The sequence below is a fragment of the Hippopotamus amphibius genome, chromosome 2, assembly GCF_030028045.1.
Source record: "Hippopotamus amphibius kiboko isolate mHipAmp2 chromosome 2, mHipAmp2.hap2, whole genome shotgun sequence".
NCBI lineage: Eukaryota > Metazoa > Chordata > Mammalia > Artiodactyla > Hippopotamidae > Hippopotamus > Hippopotamus amphibius.
Window position 1 is genome coordinate 225,136,846 of NC_080187.1, and position 22,776 is coordinate 225,159,621.

At 33.3% G+C, this 22,776-nt stretch overlaps 1 protein-coding gene across 1 annotated transcript in view; it reads right to left on the reverse strand.

Moving 5' to 3' along the window:
• The window catches only part of MDGA2 (MAM domain containing glycosylphosphatidylinositol anchor 2), a 777,847-nt gene that overhangs the window by 29,562 nt on the left and 725,509 nt on the right, over nt 1-22,776 (reverse strand). Inside the window, exons 11-14 of the mRNA XM_057722267.1 lie at nt 16,459-16,636; nt 12,891-12,911; nt 8,011-8,166; nt 7,387-7,545 (exon numbers count right to left, since the gene is read on the reverse strand). Of these exons, the coding sequence (XP_057578250.1) occupies nt 7,387-7,545; nt 8,011-8,166; nt 12,891-12,911; nt 16,459-16,636 (514 nt within the window). The remainder of the gene's footprint in view (nt 1-7,386; nt 7,546-8,010; nt 8,167-12,890; nt 12,912-16,458; nt 16,637-22,776) is intronic.

The window sequence follows — 22,776 nt, forward strand, 5'->3', positions numbered from 1 at the left end:
TATTTGAACCCCAGACTTTCTCAGTCACATTATTAATTTTGTTCAAACATCCTAACTTCTACTATACATTGTCTGAGGGAATATAGGGGAGCAGAATTTGTCACGCTAAAATATGTCTCTTTGGCTTATTAGTTGTTTTAAGCGTGCTATTTTCTGAGAAGCAGCAGAAGTGGGAAAGACTTTGGAAACCAAGTAGGAGTTGCCCCTTTGTAAGAAACAAGTCCATTTATAAAGGAAATTTCCATTTGTAGGGGGGTCTCCCTCTTCTGTCTGGACACATGTATACAGGAGGACAACCAGGTCTCTCAAAACTCTCATCAATGGAGAAGGCAATGCCTTAAATCTGTGTCACAATCCCCCTCAGTTACTGTGCTTTCCCTGGTCACCTCCCACAGCTGACTTGCCCCACCCACAACACCATCTTTTGTCTTTAGCTGAGGAGGGTGTTTAAGGTGAGAACTTTGGCCATTTTCACAAGTTACTCAGTTTTTCTGGGTCTCTCCCATGAAACATGTTACTAAACTTTGTTTGATTTTCTCTTGTTAATTTGTCTCATGTCAATTTAATTCTTAGACCAGCCAGAACCCAGAAAAGCAGAGGAAAACTTCTTCCTCAACAGGACCGTTATCAATGAATAATTAAATAGGAAGAAAATAAATTTAGGGGTAGTTGGTGGTTCATAGCTAGACACTTAAAACATAAATGTACTAGCTATTACATAAGGTCTTATTAGAGAGTCTGTGACAAGGATCTGTAATAATATTTTGATTATAAGTGGTAATACATCATGGTTAAATTCTATCCACCACCCCCTTAAAAAATACATCTTAATTTAACGAAGCAGTTTACTGAATGAATGTCTTCTTTCTACTGCATTGTTTTCACACTGATGACACTGGCATTACCAGTATTAACTACAAACAAGACTTCACTGAAAGCATTATATAATTCTTAACAGAAAGAGTGGCTTAATATCAATTATTAACAAAGAACTCACTGTCAGTAGCTATTCTCTAACATTTAAATGTAGAATACTAAATAACATTATCTACTCTCTCAGCTACCTGGGAATTGTCTTTTGCAAGGACCTTAATCTGAGAAATTATCAAGATGCAAGTATCTCAAAATTATATATTTACTTTGTTGAGATTCTTCTACAGTAATGTAATTGAGGCTCTAAAATAATGGCGCCCTAATATTTTTTTTTCAGGCTTAAACTGTCTCTCACATGGTGTTTAACTCCAAGGGAAGAAAATATGTGAGCAGATTTTCTATTTGATGAATATATCTGAGATATAAGAAAAATGTTGATTAAAAAATTAATCAGAAGAAATATGATCTTTGATTAAAATAAGAATAAAAATCAGACTCTTAAAATCATGCAAAAGATTGTCACCTTTGCTTTCTCTACATCTTGTATAAAAACATTTAAGTCCCCATTTAAAAACCTTTGAATGTCACCACTGAGAAAGCTTTAATCCAGCTCTTCCTAAAGGATAACCTGAGATAGCTTATTAAGAGAAACTTACAGGTTAATTTCAGATTCATTAAATTTTATTTCTACATTTTGTTAGATCATTATAAGGTAACATATCTGGATCATAATATTTTAGCTCAAAACCCAAATTCTATTCTTTAACATATTATGGTCTTTTAGTATATACAATTTTTATTTGTACATGTTTTACATTTTCTCTAAAAGTACTAAATGAAGATGCTGCTAAGAGTATAGCATTATCTATACAGTATAGCAATATCTATATTGCTTATAGATACTGAGTACTTTTACAAAGTACTAAGTACATTCATAAAGATAAATTTCCTTTTAATTAAAAAATATGTGACACTTTTGTTTTCCTCTACACTTTAGCTGCCAGATAACTTAAATTCAAATTCAAGTTAGGTAAATGATTAACTTCTATTTTTTTCTCCAACCTATCCAATAAGGTCTTTGTGAAATTATCATCTGTCTTTAACCTAAACTCACACTTTCATTTCCGTTGTTTTGTCATTCCTCTAGCACACTCAGAAGCTAAAGTATCTATTTGGATTATTTTTTAAAAATCTATTGAGCATTTGTTTTTTCCAGAGGATCAAATATAAATAAATCATGCTTATTGCTCTCAAGGAGCTTACAGTCTAGCAGGGGTCAGGGTGGCAAACATTATGACAAAGATGTGCACCAGGTGTTATGAGAACAGAAGAAGCAGGGAGGATGGGGAGGAATTTTAGCAGATGTCCTTGAGTTGAATTTTGAAGGAAGAATATGAGTAACCTAGATGATTAAAGAGAAGAAAAAGTACTACTTCTACCACATCTTTTCAAAAATATTCATCTACTTAATAATATTTATGGAGTGGTCAAATAAACATTTACATTTGCAGGGTACCAGGTGATGGTTTCTGCTCTTCCCAAGCATGCAGTTCAAGCAGGACAAAAAACAGAGCCTGTAAGGAAGCCCCAGATACAAGACAGATCGATTTGGAGAACTTCAGGTATAACTGCAATAAACTACAGAGCCGCCCCAAGGAGAAGCCAGAGGAGCATGTATTCTTGAGGCCTTTGTGTTACTACTCCTAGTTTTAGAGAATGATCTTTACCCCCAGAAACTAGGGGCCAAAGGGACAGCAAGGAAAGCCGTTAGCAGACTTAATTCAGTACAATACACAAGTGATGAGAGCCGAACTGAACATCATATCCTAAAATATGTTTCAAGACGCTAGAAATTGATATCCTGATCTCCAACCTCTCCAACTCTCTCTGTATCCCTGATCAATATCTATTTCCATTTACCACTTTCCTAACATGGTTAACTCTTTGAAAATGCAAACTTTGCATTTATTTTAAAGAGAAAACAGAGACTGTTAGGAAGACAAATTTCATGTCTGTTTGCTGTTCTTGCATTTAAGAATGAATCAGAAGCCATGCTCCTAATTGTTTTCATCCCACCTCAGTGGAAGAGACAGACATTAGTATCCTCTTCAAGGCTAATCCCCTAGCAGACCTCTAAATTCTCATCTCTTCAAGAAACTGGCTTCCCTCTGATTTGTGTATCTCTAAACTTACCCTTTCTTTTAACTCCTTTTCCTCTTATTTAAGCCATTCTACCATCCCATATCTCTCTACTTTATCACTTCTTCCTCACCCTCAAGATTCATGAGAATAGATGTCATTAATGAGCGCCTTTTCTCGTTTCCCATTTGTTCCACAGTGAAATTAGCTTTCTAGGGCACAACTGTATTTGTATCAAATTCAATGAATGTATTCTTAACTGTCTTTTGTATTTTTATATTTAATTTCCTGGTATGGTATGATTCTTATATTTCACATTCTTATTTCTAGAAATAAATGAAGTACATATATTACTGATTTTTAATAAGCTTTTGTCATATCCAGTGACCTCATATGAGGTTCAATTTCTTTGCATGAAAACTAGAAATGTAGCTAGTTTTCAATCAAAATACCTACCAGTGGTCAAAAGATTGCTGAAATAACCTCATATTACTGTTAACAGCCAGATATTGTATCATGTACATATAAATCAACAGTTAGTGTAAGGGTGACACATTATAGCTCTCATTTTTTTTTCTTAAATCAATTTTGATGAAAACTTAACAAGAGATTGTACCCGTGTGATAGACAACCTCTAAGATGTCACCCAATGATTTCAACCTCCTAGGATTCACACTCTTATGTCATTTCCTTCCCCGAAACTGACTTGGAATGTTCAACTCAGTTATAATTAATAGAATAAGATAGAAGTTATGAGATGTCACTCCAGCAATTAGGTTATAAAAAGTCTCGGGCATGTATTTACTCTCTCATGGATTGCTTGCTCTGGAGGAAGACTGCTGCCATAAGACAGTCCTATAGAGACATTACATGGCGAAAAACTGAGAGGCCTCCGGCCAACAGCCAGCAAGAAATCAATATCCTTAGTCCAACACCTGTGAGGGAGTGAGACCTGCCAAAACCTACTGAGTGGGCTTAGAAGGGTATTGTCCCCAAATGAGGGCTTCAAATTAGACTGCAGTCCTATCTGACAGCTTGTCTGCAACCTCATGAGAGATCTAGAGCTACAGGCACTCAGTTAAGCCACACCTGCACTCCTGACCCACAGAAAATGTGAGCTCATAAATGTTGGTTGTCCTAAGCTACAAAATGTGGGAGAAATTTATCATGCAGCAGTAGATAAGTAATATAACATATCTGACTTTATTTCAAAGAGGAATGTTTTTTCTAAATAATGAATAACTGATCACCCATTGTTGTATTATGAAAAAAAATGTGACTCTTCTCAATGATATATCGTCTAATAGTCCCAGTTAAAAGAGCAATGATCTTTTATGGTTACTCAAGAAGTAATAGCTGCAAGTAGGCTATTAGAAATTCAAGACAAATCATTTTTGAATCTGGATTTTCAAAAGAATGAATAAAGCTAAGGCTGTAATTTGTAAAATCAATGACTATAAATGCCCCCCAGTTGAACAGATGAATAGGTGTCTTAGAATAATATTTGCAAAGAGGAAAGGTTTTAGATACAGGCAGCATCTCTCTAATAAGGTAGATCACCTAGCCATCATTGATTAGTCAATGTCTGGAACAGATATTTTTGCCTAGATTTTAGTAAGCAGCATGATTGGGTCCTGCTGAGAGGGGACCCAAGGGACAGACCTAATACCTACAACATTCAACCCTCTGAGGAAGCAGAGAAATGGCACAGATATCAAAGTAGTAAATGTTTGAGAACGTGGAAGAAATGGAGAACTGCCTTCTTTTTGAAATAAAATAAAACTAGCAGAACAAGTGGACATTCATTGACAGTAAAGTGTATAAGAATAACAACTGTGAAAAGTATATTGAAATTATCTGGGGACTCAGCATAAAGATGCGTCAAGTTTGAGAGGGAGCTCTAAGGAAGCCAGCCTCAAAAATAAGGTAAATAGAGAGTTTACTCATTAAAGTAATTAAAAATAGTGATCTTGGAATTATTTATTTAAAAACCATTTTAAATATGCCTGCTCCAAGGTAAATCAGAAGAAAAAAAGTCCATGAAATATATTCAAAAGAGAGAGTAAGTAAAATCATACCTCATCAACTCAAGGGGAGAATTAGAGCTGTGCTAACTGAGAGTAATCTCACAATAAAATGGTTTGGCAATTGTGTGGAGTTGTATTTCCTTTCACAGTTTAGGCTGGAGTGAACTCATGACAATTTTCACAGCTTTCTAACTGCTTTTCCAGTCTATATTATGTTTCTTAATAATGTTACCCACCCTTATAAGATTTATTTTCCCAAATCACAGATCTCACTATGCTTGTTGTCTGCTCAAAGTCTGTAATACCTCCAGCGCGACTACTAAATATCTAAGCTCTCACAACATTGCAAAGGTCTCCCTACAAAGTGGAGAAGCAGGCAACCGATGTGTCCAGCTTCCCAGATAAGTATTTCGGCTTCAGTACTTATCAGTTATGATATGATGGGAATGGTAAGTAAAATTTTCTGTATTTTGGTTTCCTTTTCTATAAAACAGAATAACTCTTTCAAAGAGTGCAAATGTTTATTGTGAAAATTAAGAGAAATAATCCATCACGTGTTAGGAATCGTGTCCTGCTCCATTATGAGTACTTCATAAATATTAGCCATTACTTTATTATTGCTAATACTGCTGCTCTTTGAAATTCAAAGTAACCTAAGATCATGAGTGTCTACTAACTGATAGATTTGTTATCTCATTTAACTTGAACTACAAGTTTCTGAAATAGGAATGATTATTCCTACTTTACAGATGAGGAGACCAAGAGCCAGACATTTTAAGGGACTTCTGTAAATTCTTACGGTGTCCGACTGCTACAACCAAATTCTCACCCAGGTTTCCTGACTTTACGTTGAGGGCATTTTTTTGCTGCACAAGTGTTTTCTTTGCTGGCTTGTCACCTACGGCTCCACTGTGAAGAACAGCAGTTAATAATGTTGGCTATAAATCTGAACACCAGCATAACCAGTTACTTGTAATTCATACAAACTCACTGAGGTTCAGTTTTCTCAATTATAAAAGATGGGTAATGATGCTCCTTTTTATAAATTTATTCAAAGGTTTACTTCACTTAAATAAGTATAGGAGCTGGTATATAGCTTGTGCATCATTTTATTAATTTATATGAAAATATTTATATTTTTAGTTTTATTAAATTCATATTGACACAATGTTATCCTCACACCCTGCATTTTACTTCCTCATTACCAGTGCCTTAATCTTCCCTATGCTTATCTCTGTCTGTTGAAAATGTACCCTTCTTTCACAGAGAAACATTTCCCTTTGTCCCAAAGCACTGCCTTATCCTCCAAATAGACAGAGATGCACAATCCCTTGCCAAGCTCTGTGGAGCTAGATATGCTTCACCATTCAGAATTTTGTCTTATTTTAGAAAGTTAAAGGAATGTATGTCTTGTATATTACGCGACATCCCCAGGAAAGAAAGGAGATAATTAAACATAGTAATATTTTTGCTGCACACAGTACATATGTTCACACTCATCTGGATAAATAAAGACTATACACGGGTTCATATCAATTCAGGCCATATATTCTAACACATGTAGATCAGGCTAGCATGTGTTGCCAAATAATTACATTAAAACGATTTTGTGTTTTTTCTTTTTGATTTTAGAAATGCACATAAAGAATTGCAGACCTGTATGAATTCCTTCCATTCCGCGCGCCCCCGCCTCCCCACCCCCCACAACCTTGACAAGTCCGTTAGGTTCTTTCTTGAGGTTATGTGGTATTCTGTTTAGCATGATTGTGTATGGACTCATCTTAGCCTCTGTTACTCTTAAGGTCTCTAAAGGCAGGAAGTGTGTCTTCATCTTTGTATGTTTTTCAGGATCAAGGATGTTCTTAAATCCTACTAGGTGTGTTAGGCATACTTTGTAAACAAGAAGCTATCGCCAATATTCCAGATGTGTAGATACTGCTAAAAGCACTTGTCTTCCAAATATGGCAATACTTCTTTTCACGGTCATTAATATACATTGAGTCATTATTCAAGAAAATTTCTTTGGAAAGAAACAACGTAAATTATACTGGTGTTAATGCCCAAGAAGATCTCATAAAGAATTTAACCTATTGATGGTCTGCCTGAATTAGGATTCCAGCAGAAGTAGGTAATGCACCCGAATTTCAAATTCTAATCTAAATTTGGGAAATCAGGACATGACGGGGGGAACATTCTTAGCATCTTATTTTGCAATTTGCAGGTAAGCCATTTAAAAGTCAACGTAATATTCTTTGACTAAAATTGATTTCATGCTATGTGCTTGTGAACCTTTCTCTTCGGAGTTATGATTTACTTTAGAAAAAACATAGTCATTCTTCCATCTCACCTATATGTTGTCCATACATGTGATAAAAGAAGCTGAAACAATATGCGGTGTTCGTGGGTCCATAAGGATTTTTGGGAGCTATGCTGAAAACAGGGCTGAGAAGTCGAGCCTTTTCTCCTTCCAATCTGGGTCGAGATGTCTCAATGTACATATAAAAGCCTTCAAAAAGACAAAATAAAATGTGTAAGCACATTGTTATTAGGTGACATGAAATTTAAAATCACAGAAGTTATAGAGTTTTCATACAAAGTGAAGATTGATAGGAGAGTCTACATCTCATTTATAAAATCTATATATGCAAACATAATATAAAGAATAAATAATCTACATAAAGAAGTTATTTAAAATGTATAAAAACAAGACAAAATTGGAATTTGAGTTTTGAATTATTAAAAAAAAATTCTTAATTTCTCCATAGATGCCAGTGAGTTCTGAGTGAAAATTAATGATTACAAACTTTGGAAATATCTGAATTATTGATATGGTGCAAAAAAATTTCATGTTTTATTCCAAAATCTTCAAATCTATAGCTAAACATTCTCTGGCATTTCATATTAATGGCATTTCTAAAAGTCCAAGGCTGGAGTGCGATTGTTATGAACACAACATTTCATACCCTCATACCTTCTTTGGATCCACTACGATCAGCATTAGGTCCAGTGTTAGGAGTATATTTTGTATTTCTTGTTGCAGTACTTTGTTTTGTCCAATCAAAATTGTCTGTATCATCTTGGGTGAACAAACAAATGTTACCATCTTCAAATCCACAGTGAAATTCTCCTGTTGACAAATTTTAATTAAAATAATTAAAAATAAATTAAGTGAATACAAACATTGCAACATTCTTATAAGAAAAACTTGAAACATTATACAGCAATAATAACGCAAGACTGCAATAATGGCACCATAGCCAAAAAAATGTACAAGATTACGTCTAAACTATTTCAATTTTAATGAAAATGAAAAATAATCTTGATATGTAGATCAGTCTCTTGTTTAATAACTTAAATCCAAAACATTTTCCTCTGAAATATCCACATAATTGAAATTAAAGAATACAATGCATGCTTAAATTCTGGCTGAAGAATTTCCCCAACTTTCATTGTTCAAGTATAGAAAAAATCCAAACAAAACTGTTAATTAGAAAAAGATTTTTTATATCTACCTGACAGCAGTTTAAAGCTGCATACCTTGATGTTACAATTTTTCACACCATGTTTGGAGATGCTCTCACATATACCCATTTGCACAAATGGAAGTTTAATTAGGGGAAGATAATGGCAAATTATTTTTAAAAACTAGTTATCTTTCATACTTTATTTGAATGTGGGTTTGCCAGATGCTTGAAATTCACTTGAAATAAACTAATGAAAGACTTTATGACAGCCCTGTTGAAGGACTGGGGTTTCTTGGAGTGCCAGCCACACGCAGAGTTCAGACCCAACAACAAGTTCAGAGAAAGCTTTCCTTAAGTGTCCCCGAAGTGAGGGTGGTAGCAATGTTTCTAGGTACCAAAAGGTTTTCTTACTGGGATGGACCCTGCTTGAACCACGGTAGTAAATAATGGAGATTATAATCTCCAGTAGATACACAATTAAAATTATCCTTAGTTGAAAAAAAAAAGTTTATATTATTTCATTCAGACATAAGAATTCTATGAAAATACAAAAATACTAATTCACGAGGCTCACGTAGGAGAAAGCTTTGGCTAATTTCAGCTAGTAAATAATGAAGTCAAAACTGATTACAGATTCCCTGCAATTCATAAAGATATAAACATCTAAATAATAAAGACTCTCATTTTTTTTTCACCTGCAATGGGTTAGATTTATCAGATATTTCTGGGAGTGGAGCCCATGAAGTTGGGGTCATGGCCCTGAATTAACCTGTGTGTTTCTGTGCACTAACAATGAACTATCAGAAAAAGAAATTAAGAAAACTATCTCATTTTCAGTGGCATCAAAAAGAATAAAATACTTAGGAATAAACTTAGCCAAAGAGATGAAAGACATTGAAAATGACAAAACATTAATGAAAAAAATTAAAGAGAGAAATAAATGGAAAGATGTCTCGTATTCGTGGATTGGGAGAATTAATACTGTTAAAATATCTATACTACACAAAGTGATCTATATATTGAATGCAATCCCTATGAAAATACTAGTGGCATTTATTTTTTTTTATAGAAATAGAAAAAAAATTCCTAAAATTCTTATGGAAACACAAAAGACCCCAAATTGCCATTACAATTATGAGGAAGAAGAACCATGCCAGAGACACCATGCTTACTGATTTTAAAATATATTGCAAAGATACAGTAATCAAAACTATAAGTATAATGCTTGTATACTATTGGTGGGACTGTAAATTGGTACAGCTATTATGGAAAACAGTATGAAGTTTCCTAAAAAGAAACCTAAATACAGAACTACCATATTATCCAGCAATACCTCTTAAAGAATATATAACCAAAGGAAATGAAATGAATACCTCAAAGAGATATGTGCACTCACATGTTCACTGCAGTATTTACAATAGGCAAGAAACAGAAACAATCCAAGTGTCCAGTAATGGATGAATGGATAAAGAAATTGTGGCAGATATATACAATGGGATATTATTAAGCCTTAAAAATGATTATCCTGCCATTTGCAATAACATGAATGGACCTGGAGGACAATATGGTTCTCCTGATGACTAATCATCTTTCCTTTCAGTTAAAAATTTCAATCAAAAGATTAAAAACAAAAACCTCTAAATAGAAAGACTTTCTCTTTTAAATTTAAGACAGAAGTTTTTTGAGTCTAATGAAGAGCCAGACTATGACAAAATTTCATGGACTTACTCCATATAAATAATTTGGAAGTGCATATTTAGGATAAATAAATTCACTTAAAAGCTATGTAAGCTGATAAAATGCAAAAGATCATTTAAGAGTGGTTTGATTTGTTGCTAAGATATACAGCCTCATATCACACTTATTATCATATTAAGTGTAATTTATATTCCAATATATTCCTGAAGTTATTTTATCCTATTAAGAAGATGTTTCAAATAAACTATAATTTATATGTAAGCCAACATATATTCAAACCATTTTTAAACTTTATTATCAAAAAAATCATCTTTTTTGGAAGAAATATTGCTAAATAGTATTTTAAGAATTTATTACACACATGTGTAAATAACATATAAGAAGTAAGATTTGGCATCATTTTCTTTATTTTAAGAAATAACAGAATTATAATAGAAATATTTAATGTTTTTAATTACATTTTTTTTCTCAGATTTTTTTCACTGAACTGCTTAATTTTCATTTTAGGTTCAACTCCATTAACAATATCATTACTGGGAAGGTACCTTTTAATAAACTGTGGAGACTAAATATTAAATATGTTGTAACTAATTAAATATAATAGCAAAACCACAATAACAGAAAACAAGTTTTCCAGGGGCTGGGGTGTAGGGAGGCTTAATTACAAAGCAACACAGGGAAATTTTAGGGGGGATGCAACTTTGTGATGGTTATATAACTGCTTAAACTGGTCAACACTTTTTACAGAAGTATACACAAAATAAGGTGAATTTTATTGTATGTAAATTCTATCTTGAAAATAAATGACAAAAATTTAAAATACTCTAGCATTTAAGAAAAGTAAGTAAAAGTAGTCTAAGGTAAAGAAAATTAACTTTCTATAGCAAAAATCTAAAATAAAACAGGCCAACGTGTAAAAGAAGGTCATATTTTCCTCTCTTACTGAATAATGTCTAGCTAGGTTATTGAGAGCCTGAATCTATAGTGAATGGCTTTGTTTGACATTGTTCTTATATGTGTTTGGAACCTAGAGGAAATAATAAGGGTTAAAGAAATCAACTAATAAGTAAAGAAATGTATGTGACTGTCGATAACAAAAAGAATTACTCTTGATAACTTAGAGAAATCATTATGTAATAATTACTCAAAAGTCCTTTTTCTAAACAACTCTCATATTCTACCATGTTGACTATTCATTGAAAAATCAAAAACCACATAGCCAATGGAAATTTTTGGTACAGAACCAAATTTTTGGTTATACAGGAAATTACTTTAAAAATAGAAAATGTAATGCATCGTTTGGATTTGCGTTTTAGTACATGCAAAATGCTTGCTGAGGAAGAGAAGTTGGTAACTATGACCTAAAGGATCCAAGCTTCTAAAGGAAGCAATCGAATTCCAATAAATATTGTGCATCTTTAGGGCACACTTCTGGCTTCAAATAATCAATACAGTAACTAATTAGCAACAGTACCCTGGAAAGAAGCCAGGGAGAACCTGATTTATGCCATTAATTCATCCTGAAACTGTCATGTATTTGTTCTTTTAACAAATGATCATTGAACACCTGCTAAACCTGGGATGCCATGACAGACACAAAGATAGTGAGATGTAGAAAGAAATTAGAAACAGATTGAGTTCTTAAGTAGTTTACAGTCTACTGGAGGATATAAGAAAATCAAAAATAGCTTCCACATAGATGAAGATAAATTGCTATGGAAAATCAAAATGAGGGAATAATTAGTGGAGGAAGAAGCATTTGTGTGAAATACTATAAGAAAAATGAACCTCAAAGAGTTGATAATGATATTCACATGAAAGGGTCATTGTGATCACTAAATGAAATTTTACGCATTGAAGCAAGACGTGAACAATAAAGATCTATAAAAATATTCAGTATTACTATTTGGATATGTAAAAGCAGAGTGAAAGAGGATCATAGGTAGGAAATACAGCAAGAACAGAGGTTACGTAGTTTGGTCCTTGTTACATAATCAGTTAAAGGCCATTGCAGAAAAGAGAAAACGGTAAAATGAGAAAAAAGATTTGGACATTTTCTCCACTAAGTATAGGAAATCGAGAATGTTGAATGGATAGGAGGAAGAGTATTAAGGTGGCTCTTTCTTCTTTTGTTAGACAAGAACAATATATTGCTAGACACAAAATAGGAGACAAAAATCAATTCCTAATTTTAAAATGAAATGTTATCAAGAGGAGATGCTCAGATTATCTTTTCCTACATATAAGATTGGGATATAGAATAATGATCCATGAAAAATCTCCATTAAACCACTCAAATACCAACTTTCTAAGTAAATATAACATTTCATGAGTGGAATGTAGAAATCAAAGAATGAAACTTAAAGAAACAAATAACAGCAATACAAATAATATACAATGCCACAAAAGAAACAAATAAACTACAGTTACACAAATAACAAATGTTAAGCACATTGGGGAAATGGCTGCATATGTAGGAAGAGTCAATTGTCAACATTAAACTATTTGTCTTTACACTCATATCCTTTGAAATTTAAAATTTACAATTAATGCCAGTGTTACTATTTCTAAGCCATTCTATTTCAAACCAAATTTGAACAGTTGCTAAATAATCTTTGTATGTTTATGCATTTTCTATTTTTCTTAATTGTCAAATACAGTGCCATTTTTAAAGTCAAAATATACTTACTCAAATGAGGATTAACAGGAGCTACAAGAAAAGCGAAAAAGTAATGTTAGCATGGTTTGAATGTCTTTCGTAAATAAAAGTCTAATCAGTGTCTTATAGTGCCTAACCAAAACTTAATGATCTTCCCCACTGTGGCCACGGAGAATTATATCTGCAATCCATTTTGTTCTAGAGGATTGAATAGAATCTACTTTGGAGCTCAGCAATAACAGCCTGAAAGTACCCAAAAGATCAATGCTAAATAGCATGTGGGATTTGTTCATTTTCCAAGGAATGGAGTTGCTGATCTTTTATATCTTAACCAGTGCTCAACAAAACCGAGAAATCAAAACAGGCTGACAACCTATAATCTAGATGTTTTAACAATGAATGCAATTATCCAACAGAGATTACACTCTAGTTTTTTTTTGCTGTTATCTGCTTCTGATGAAAAAACATCGTATGTATGAAACTGAAGCAATCCTCATATCATGTCATTATGTGTGTCCCAAAACAAATAGCTACTTTGATGCTGCTTTAATTACCTTACACACACACACACACACACACACACACACACACAGAGTTTTCAAATGCTAAGCAGTGCATTTGCGTCTTTGTGTACCAGAAGAGTGCTGTTGACTTCTAGTGCTTGCCATTAACCACTTTTGTTAAACTTGGACATACTAGTAAAATATGATAGTCAAGAATGCACACACATGCATGAAGCATGTTCAAATATAATTGTTAAATTTAGTACACTGAGATCAATTTTAACAAAGTGATCAGTTTCTCAAATTACTTTTTACTATTTCTACATTGAGAAGACAGACTATTCCCATTATTTTAACTGTTCTAATTGTGCATTCCCCATTGCAAATTATGAAATTAATAACACAGAGAAGGGACTATATACTTATTAGTTTCACTGAAGTGCAGAAAAAAATAATTCCCTTTCTTGCAAGGTATCAGTATAATTTAGTTTGAAAATTAACTGTTAAAAATTAAAATTATTTCATAATTAGAATAATATAAAATTACAATTTTTATATATTGTCTTTGAAAGAAGCATCTTTGAATTATAATTTAGTTCTAAGAAATGTCACAGCTACATGTAACCTTTGACCAGACTGAATTTTGAGACTTCTCCTACACTATTTTAGTCACCAAATTCACTATAAATACAATTAATCTTATGAAAATTTTCCCTTCTAAATTCAAAATATTGCACTGAGTATTTTTCTTCTTTCAAACTAGCATGTCTAATTTTTTATAGATGCCTATATACATTATATGCTTATATATACTAAAGTATACTTTACTCAAATCCATAGTACATAAAAGTAATTTTTAATTAAAATGTTTAAGATTTTAATAAGCATGCCTAACATATAAAGTTGGAACTAAACATAATATCTATTTTCCAGATTTATTTTTCATTTCAGTTTGTTACCTCAGAGTTTTCAATAAGAACTACTGAGTTTATGAAGATTTTTTTCTATATCTCTGTAAGACAAGTTCTAATAATTTCTAAACTTAGCAAATAGGTAAAGATTTCTGTCATGGAGGAATGAGCCTTAGTTTTAGTCAGCGTTAGTCATTTCATAGTTGTTTAACTCTACAGGACACTGAAACTTTCTGGGTCTTAATATCTTCATCTTTGAAAGGAATGGATATTAACGCATGGTTTCCAATGGCCCTCCTTATCACATAGTTTACAGTTTTACAACCAGGGGCAGGGAGCATGAGCATTAATTAGGAGGAGATAGTTCATATTTCATAAAAACGTATGACACTAAAAAGTTAGAAAAATATACTGGTATGTTATCTAGTTGCTTGCTCGATAGAATCATGAAGGTGATTATAGAATAACAATTGTTATTCTGCACTAATGTTTATAGCACTAACATAAAAATGTACATTTTTAAAAGAATCATATTTAAGAAAATATACACAGTAATGCTAATGCTTTTACATTCCTTGGTCTTGTATGAATATTTATTCCACTATACATTATATATTTCAATTTTTAAATGAAAATTGAATGTGTCACGCCCAATGTGTACTCTGGTTGATGAGAGCGAAGAAAAGTGACTTCACAACTCTGAGTTTTTAATAATTTCACCTTATTTTTTACTTTTGACAGTATTCACTGTTTCTTCCCTCTGAAAAATATACTCAATGCTAAACAGAATGGAGAACTCACCTGCAAAAAACCTCATTCTATTATCTTTTTAACTGAAGCCTTAATTATCAATAATAAAAAGAATAATATTCCACTGATGTAATGAAACACATATGAAATATTTTGCCAGTGATTTATTCAACCTTGAAAAATACACTGACGATTTTAGAGCTACTCTTTGAATGTTATAAATTTCAACTGAAAAAATGCATGTAAATTTCAACTGATAAAATATTAATCTGTCAGGTATATATTAAAAATAATATCATATCTAATCACCATTATTTCTATTCGGACTATTATAATATTTTTGATCAACTTTTTTCACAGTTTTGCACTATTTTCTAGTTTTGTTTAAGTAGGACATAAACAGTAAAGAAATATTAAATATAAATTGTTTATAAAGTCAAACTATCACTAATATATACACATTAACATTAGTGATCTACAAGAAAAAAATGACCAAAAAAATCCCCAAAACAACTAAGATGTCATTCAGTAGGTGAACAGATAAACAAACTGTGGTACACCTATAAATTGGTATACACCTATACGCAACAATAAAACCAAATGAGCTATCTAGCCACAAAAAGATATGGAAAAGCTTTAAAAGTCTATTGCTAAGTACAATAAATCAGTTTGGAAATGTTATATGTTGTATGATTCCAACTACGTGACGTTCTGGAAAAGGCAAAACTATAGATGCAAGATCACTGGTTGTCAGGGTTGGAAGAGGGGTAGAGGATACATAGGTGGAGTACAGAAAAATTTTAGAGCAGTGAAAATATTCTATATGATACTGTAATGGTGGATAAAAACTTGACACCCTTGTCAAAATCCATAAAACTGTACAACACAAATAATGACCCTCCGATGTAAACCATTGACTTTAATAATGTATCAATGTTTGTTAATCAATTGTAACAAATGTGCCACACTACGTAACACGTTAATAACAGAGGAAACTGTGACAGGGAGAGGGCATACACAAGAACTCTCTACACTGCCTATCAATTTTCTGTAAACTTAAAACTCCTCTAAAAAATGAACAAATTTAAATTTCAATCACATTTCCTAACTTCTTAATGATAGAAATTTTAAAATCAAGAATTTGAAAAAAATGTAGACATACTGCATCATAACTATGAGACAGAAAATAACAAGGCATGGCTGACATAATCACCTAGGTTCAATGTTAATTAGGCATTTTTTTGTATCTGTACATTTATAATAAAATATTAGAATTTATGATGATTAAGTATTGTGGGACTTTTTTGTTATTTGGCTAATGACACAGAAGGTCAATATCCTAAATTTTATTTTGTATCTAAATTTGGTAGATAGTTACAACCTTCTAGAAAATTTAGTATGAAAATAAATACTTTTAAATGAAAAGCTACTTACCACTATATTTGATGACACGAATTGTTGAATCTCCTTCGCCAAATTTGGTGAGAGGAGTTAGTCGGACTTCATAAGCCTCCGGTTTAATTAGCTCAGTCAAATTATATGTAATTAATTCTCCCTTCTGAATATTTCCATTTATTTTAATCTCCTGTTCCCACCATCGCTGCTGTCCAGCCTGAAATTAAAAGAATTATATGATAATGTTCGTGGTGTTTTTAACTGTGTGTTGATCATGTGATTAAAAATACTGCTGCTGGGGGTTCTTTGGGGCCTAGGACAAAGTTATATTCCATTAGAGATATACCTTTGTTTCTGACGTGCTCCTAGGGGCATCAATAGTGTGGTTCACTTTTACTCTGAATATGAAACCCTTTGGTGTCACAGATTAAAGTGGAGATGATCCCTTGGCAGCCCTTGGGTTTTTATTCCTGTCTGCCTCACCACTGCCAAACTATAAGAATCAAAGTTCAAGTCTGGGTTGGTTAATAACTGAGGGTAAAAGCAATTTGGGTGGGAAATCCCATTTATTACTTTGATTTTCCATTGTCCCTTAGATTTTTACCTAAAGGAGATATATATAGATCGATCGATCGATCTGTCTATCTATCTATCTATCTATCTATCTATCTATCTATCTATGTGTGTGCACACGCACTATACATGTTAATTTGTACATATATTCATATATTTACATATTTGCTTCTTTTCTAGGGGTGAGTTAATCCTAATTATACAGCCTAACCTGCTATATTTCTGGAAATGAAAATCTCAAGTATGTGCTGTTAGCACATGATTAGACAAATACAGAAATGGAACAGAAGGCCCATACACGTATTTGTGGGGTTGTTCACATGGAAGACATGAAAATATATACCATATATCCATTCAATTGTATTGATATATAAAATAATACATGAATGTGATCCCTATTGCATATCTTATAAAGCAAATGCAGTCTCAAGGGGCCCAAATACTTAAATTTAAAAGGCAAAAGTTAAATCATTTAGAAAAAACACAGAAGAACGTCATTGTGACCCCAGGTAAGGTGTTACTTTCTTAAACAGAATAGAAAAGCACAATTAGTAAAGGAAAAGATTGATAGATTCGCCAATTTTAAATTGAAATTAATATTAAATTTAAAATTTTAGCATAAAAATTTCTTCTCATTAGCACTCCCCATTAGACAGGTAAAATAAAGGCAGAGGTTTGGAAAAAATATTTAGAACAAATAGTTGATCAGAATATATTAAAAACTCATAACTAAATAAGAAAAAAAATTCAATAGCAAAATGTGCCTAATAGGAACAGGTATTTCATAAATGAAAAAGCCCAAATAACTAATTAGAGAAAAGTCTCAGCCTCACCTTGAATCAAGGAAGTGAAAATTAAAACCACAATATTATTTCCCAGATAAACAAAAGCATATAAAGATAACAACATTAAGGTTTGTTGTAAATATATAACAATGAGCCTCTATACCTGTCAAGAACCTGGAGCGAGGGAGAGTGGATGGCTAAGATGTTAGTCCACTTACAAGCTAAGAAGTTAGCCTGCAACAGTATAATGGGTACCAGCAGAAGAATCCAGACTCCTGGGTCAGAGAAAAGGATTCACAACACATACAGCATAAGCTTTACCTTCAACTGGTTCCCTTTGCCTCCCAATTCCTGCAGGGTGACGCAGAAGTGCCCAGTTGGATTTTGCACACGCCTTCTGTTTGTATCACCTCTGTAGGACCCTGAGCTTAAGAGACCTTAGTGTTTTATAACTGACAGTACCCAAGCCAGTCCAACCGTTGCCTAAAAGAGACATGTGTATTATACTAAACGTTAAATGGGCTTTCCCTCTGCTCTAGGGGAGGTTTCTATATTCTAAGGATGTCTGCTATGCAAATAACCTTGAAAAGATAGGCTGGATAAAAAAGGCAGTGCCTCTGCACATACAAAATGCAAGAAAGCAAGAGACCTATGGAAAACTGTCTTCTAAAAATATAGTCTTGATAAGTATGTAAATTGGTATAAGTATGAAGAGCAATTTGGCAATAAAAACAATATTACAATGAGAACAGATAAACTTGTGTACACCGCAAGCAGGAATATTCATGGCATAGAAAACACAGAGAATGATCTGAACATCAGTAAGAGATAGAATAATCAAACTGTAGACTCTTCATAAAATATAATTCAAAATATAGCATGAAAAAATGAACCTAAGCTATAATACATCATCATGGGTGGATTTCACAAAAGTAATATTGAGCTAAAATTAACTTTAAAGCAGACATATTAAAAAATTTAAATTCAAAATATGAATTTTGAAAAGGGATGCATAGATATGTATTAGAGTATAAAGAAATGCAGAAAATAGTAAATAGTATGTTTAACATACTGGTCACATGGGTTAGAAGAGCATCCAGAGGAGAAGATGCAATTGTGGGGGGATAACAACAGACTTTACTCAGGTGATGTCTGTTTCTTTAGATTGGTAACATATATACAAATTATATTTATATTATTTTTGTCTATGCCTGAAATGCTTATGTTTTTCAAGGAGAGAACTGCAGAATAAGAGTTGGAGACAGGCAACTGTGAGCTTTCTTAAAATTTTTGCTTTCTTGTATTGTTTTCTCCATCTACTTCGGCGGCTACACCTCATACTCTGCTGGGCTGCTTTTCCTTTTCCTGAGTTCTAAGTGCTGATAGTCTCTGGAGTTTTATATTTGGTGTTTTTAATAGTCTGCATTAGTGGTTTTCACTTTTAGGCAAGCATGAGAGTCATGGGACAATCGTGAAAAACCAAAATTCCAAGTCTTAACCACCAGTATTTCTGCCTTGACGACGTCTAGAAATATAATTTTTCAGTGAATTTAGAAGTACATTTTTAAAAAAGCATCTCCTCCTTTACAGGGTAATTTGGAAGCAGGTGATCTAGGGTCTGTATTTGGGGACGCACAGATTAGTCTTGCTAGACCACCGCATTAATGCTAATGGTTTCTTCTACACCTCTACCCCGATTATATCCTAACTTGTACCTTCAGGTCAGATAGTGAAAAACGAAAACTAAAATATCCCGTGACATCTATTAGTCCTTACTATGTGCCAGGCAGACACCATGTTAACCGTATCATACCTACTGATTTAATTTATCATAACCCTTAGTATGTAGGAACTAATACTAGCTCTATTATACAAACTGAGGAAACTGAGGCAGAAGGAAGTTACTGTAACTCTCCTAAGGTTGTCTAGAGAGTAGCAGCTGCAAAATGTGGTTACACCCAAAATGACTCTATCTGGCATCATGTTCTCCTTTGCTTCCCCAGAATTTGTTGCTCCCTTAATTGTTTTAACCAGTGCCTTCACATAGTTAGTTATAATACACTTAATAGCACTTTTCTTGCACATAGACTATAAATCAGGAACAATTTCTTATTCATTTTTTAACTATAGTGTCTGGTCATTAACTAGATAAAGATATGACAAGATTAAATTTCAGCACACAGCGTATATTTCACTGACCTAATGAGTGCAGCAGGAAATTTAACTCAGCGATAATTGTATACAGTCACTGAATTTACAAACACTGGTAAAAATGGACAGAAAACCTAATTCTACAGAAAGTACTTTACTCATGCATAGTTGATCCTAGACACTACAAAGTTTCAATCAGTTTTGGAGACTAAAAATTCTACAAAATAATACAATATAAGTGACAATTTCTTTCACTGTCTTTGGATTTTTTAATTATCATGTATGAACTAAGGCAAAGTACTGTTATTTTAGAAGACAAAGTAGTTTAAACCCACAGAAATATATACATAATAATTTGACATCATACTATTATCTAAAGACATACAAGTTTAATCAAGGTATACTCTTCTGGATGTTAAATGTAAGTCTAATACCACTCAATATTTATAGGACATCCCCAGGGGAGATGGTAGGTATTCTGTCTTTATAATGAGATGCTCTATTCGAGTAATTTTAGTTGGCAGATACATTGACATTGTTACTTATTACAAACTCTGGAGTACATAACTTCATATGTGTATTAAAAAAGCAATAACTTTGATTCTAAATCTAATTTAAAGCTGTAATGAAAGTATATACTTCAGCAGTTGAGGAATAAGCAATTAAACACTTCATATTGTATCTCAGTGAGCTGTGCAAAATGTAAAAATGGAAAACTAAATGCAATGTTTGCACATACACAAAAGAAAATGCAATATTAGTCCACTGCTTGGAGGTAATACCACAAAACCCCCAGAGAACGTGGGACCCAAACCATGACTACAGATGACAGTTCCAGAGCATACCCATAAGCATGTTGATATGAAAGTAATATATAAAGTATTTCTTATTTTCATTTTAAAAATATTTTCATGTAACTTTTTCTTCTCCTAGGAGATGTGCTCCTTGTATACAATTTAGAGGACTATTTTCACTATTTGAAGAAGAAATGAGCCAAAATTTTTCTGAAAGCTAAGAGCTGTAACATGAAACACACACAATATCTGGAAATTCTGACTTCTAGAGAGTGAGGCTCAGAATAATTTTACAGCATGACATGGAGGAGTATTAGAAAGCTATATTCAATAGCAATTGGAGAAAGTATGGATTTCATAAGCACCAATGTGCCTCTCCAAAAATTTGATATTCTTTATTTTTCTAAAATTGAATTCTACTTATCTCATTTCTGCTGATGAAATACTAATTCTTGCCAATCCAAGTTAAACTCAATATGATTAAGATTTGAACTTGATTATGTTAACCCAATCACTCTGTGTACTGGGTACCACCTAGGGAAGTACTTAGGTGGGGCAGGGGCAGATGAAGCCCATTCCCCAGCTTAAGTGCTCCTGGCCTGCTGTTGGAGGGAATGATGGTTGCCTAGATTATCCTGCTACCTACTGATATTCTCTCCAATTTAGTCAACTTCACCAGGGCTTTCTTGTCTCATACTAGCATCTTTTGCTTTGTTTTTGGAACTGCCTTGGCCTGTGGTCAATATTTCTATTCAAGTTGCCTCTTTCTTAGGCAAATCACAAGTTCTTTTGGTCTAAAAGCACCATCTCTGCCCTTTTTCAGGGGCTTGGGGAATCCTGTTTCACCTATAACACAGTGAAGCAAAGTACTTGCCAGGCCCCAGTCCCTGAAAATCAGACTCGGCTTATGCAACTATGATACTAAAGGGCCCCTTCAGGCAGGACCTAGAGCTTCAAGGCAAGTTCTGTAGTCTTCTTGAGCTACCTGTGGGGAAATGAGCCCGTTTTTTTCCTACTCAAGCGGGTTGTATGTACCTTTCTCAAGAAATTTCTAGGACTTATTCTACTGTTCTTTCACTTTTACTAAAATATTCCCCAAACTTAGGGACTCTGTGTATTTGCATTGGAATATTTTCCTATATTTTTATTCTGAAACTCAACACTTTTTCTCCCTCAACCACCTCCTGCCCATTTCTATGAACTTTTGATTTAAAGTCTAGGGTTTCAAGGCTATCATTTTTCCTTAAGTTTTATAAAATATATTCAAAGCTCATTTGCTATCATTTAAATTTCGTACCAGTGTGTGTTTGTGGGTTTGTGTTCATGTCCTTGGACTGTAAATCTCAGCCTCCTTTGTTGTGATTTTAAATAATATGAGAGTAGCTGATAAAGGAGAATTACAAGGATCAAAAACTGCATTTGTTAATATTTCAAATTTCCTACTGTCCTTTGTAATCAACATTCTTAATTTACACAGTATATGCGTGTCAATCTGCATTTAGCTTTGAATGTCTTAAAAGTTATTCCCTGTAGTTTTTCTAATTTATATTCCTTATCATAAGAGTTACCTGAATATAAAACAAAACAAAAGAATACAACAACCCTCAGGTAAAGATAGCATCAAGTGGGTCTACAGCTGCAGTGAATCTCTCAGTCTTTCATGCAGTTTTCCATCCTTGCCTACCCTGGTGAGCCACTGCTGGCTAGGGGTGCAAAGTGGATACGCAGGCAGACACTCCAGTAAACATCAATGGTAAGAAAATAAGAGACCTTTCAAAGACATTACAAGGATTTAAAAAGTGAGAACTAAACATTAGGCACGTAGAGCAAAGTCTTCAGTGACAACCAAATGAAATATGCTTGCTCAGTGATCGTAGAAATGGAAGGAATAGAAGTAGTAGAAGTAAATTAGAGCCTAAAACTTCCCAAATATATTGTGTGCCATGGCTTAAAGTTAAAAATGCAGTACCAGAAAAATACAGGCAAATATTAGAACAGAACTCTGGATGAAAGGAGTTCATGAAAGGAGTTTACTAATGTCTCTGCATTAGCTA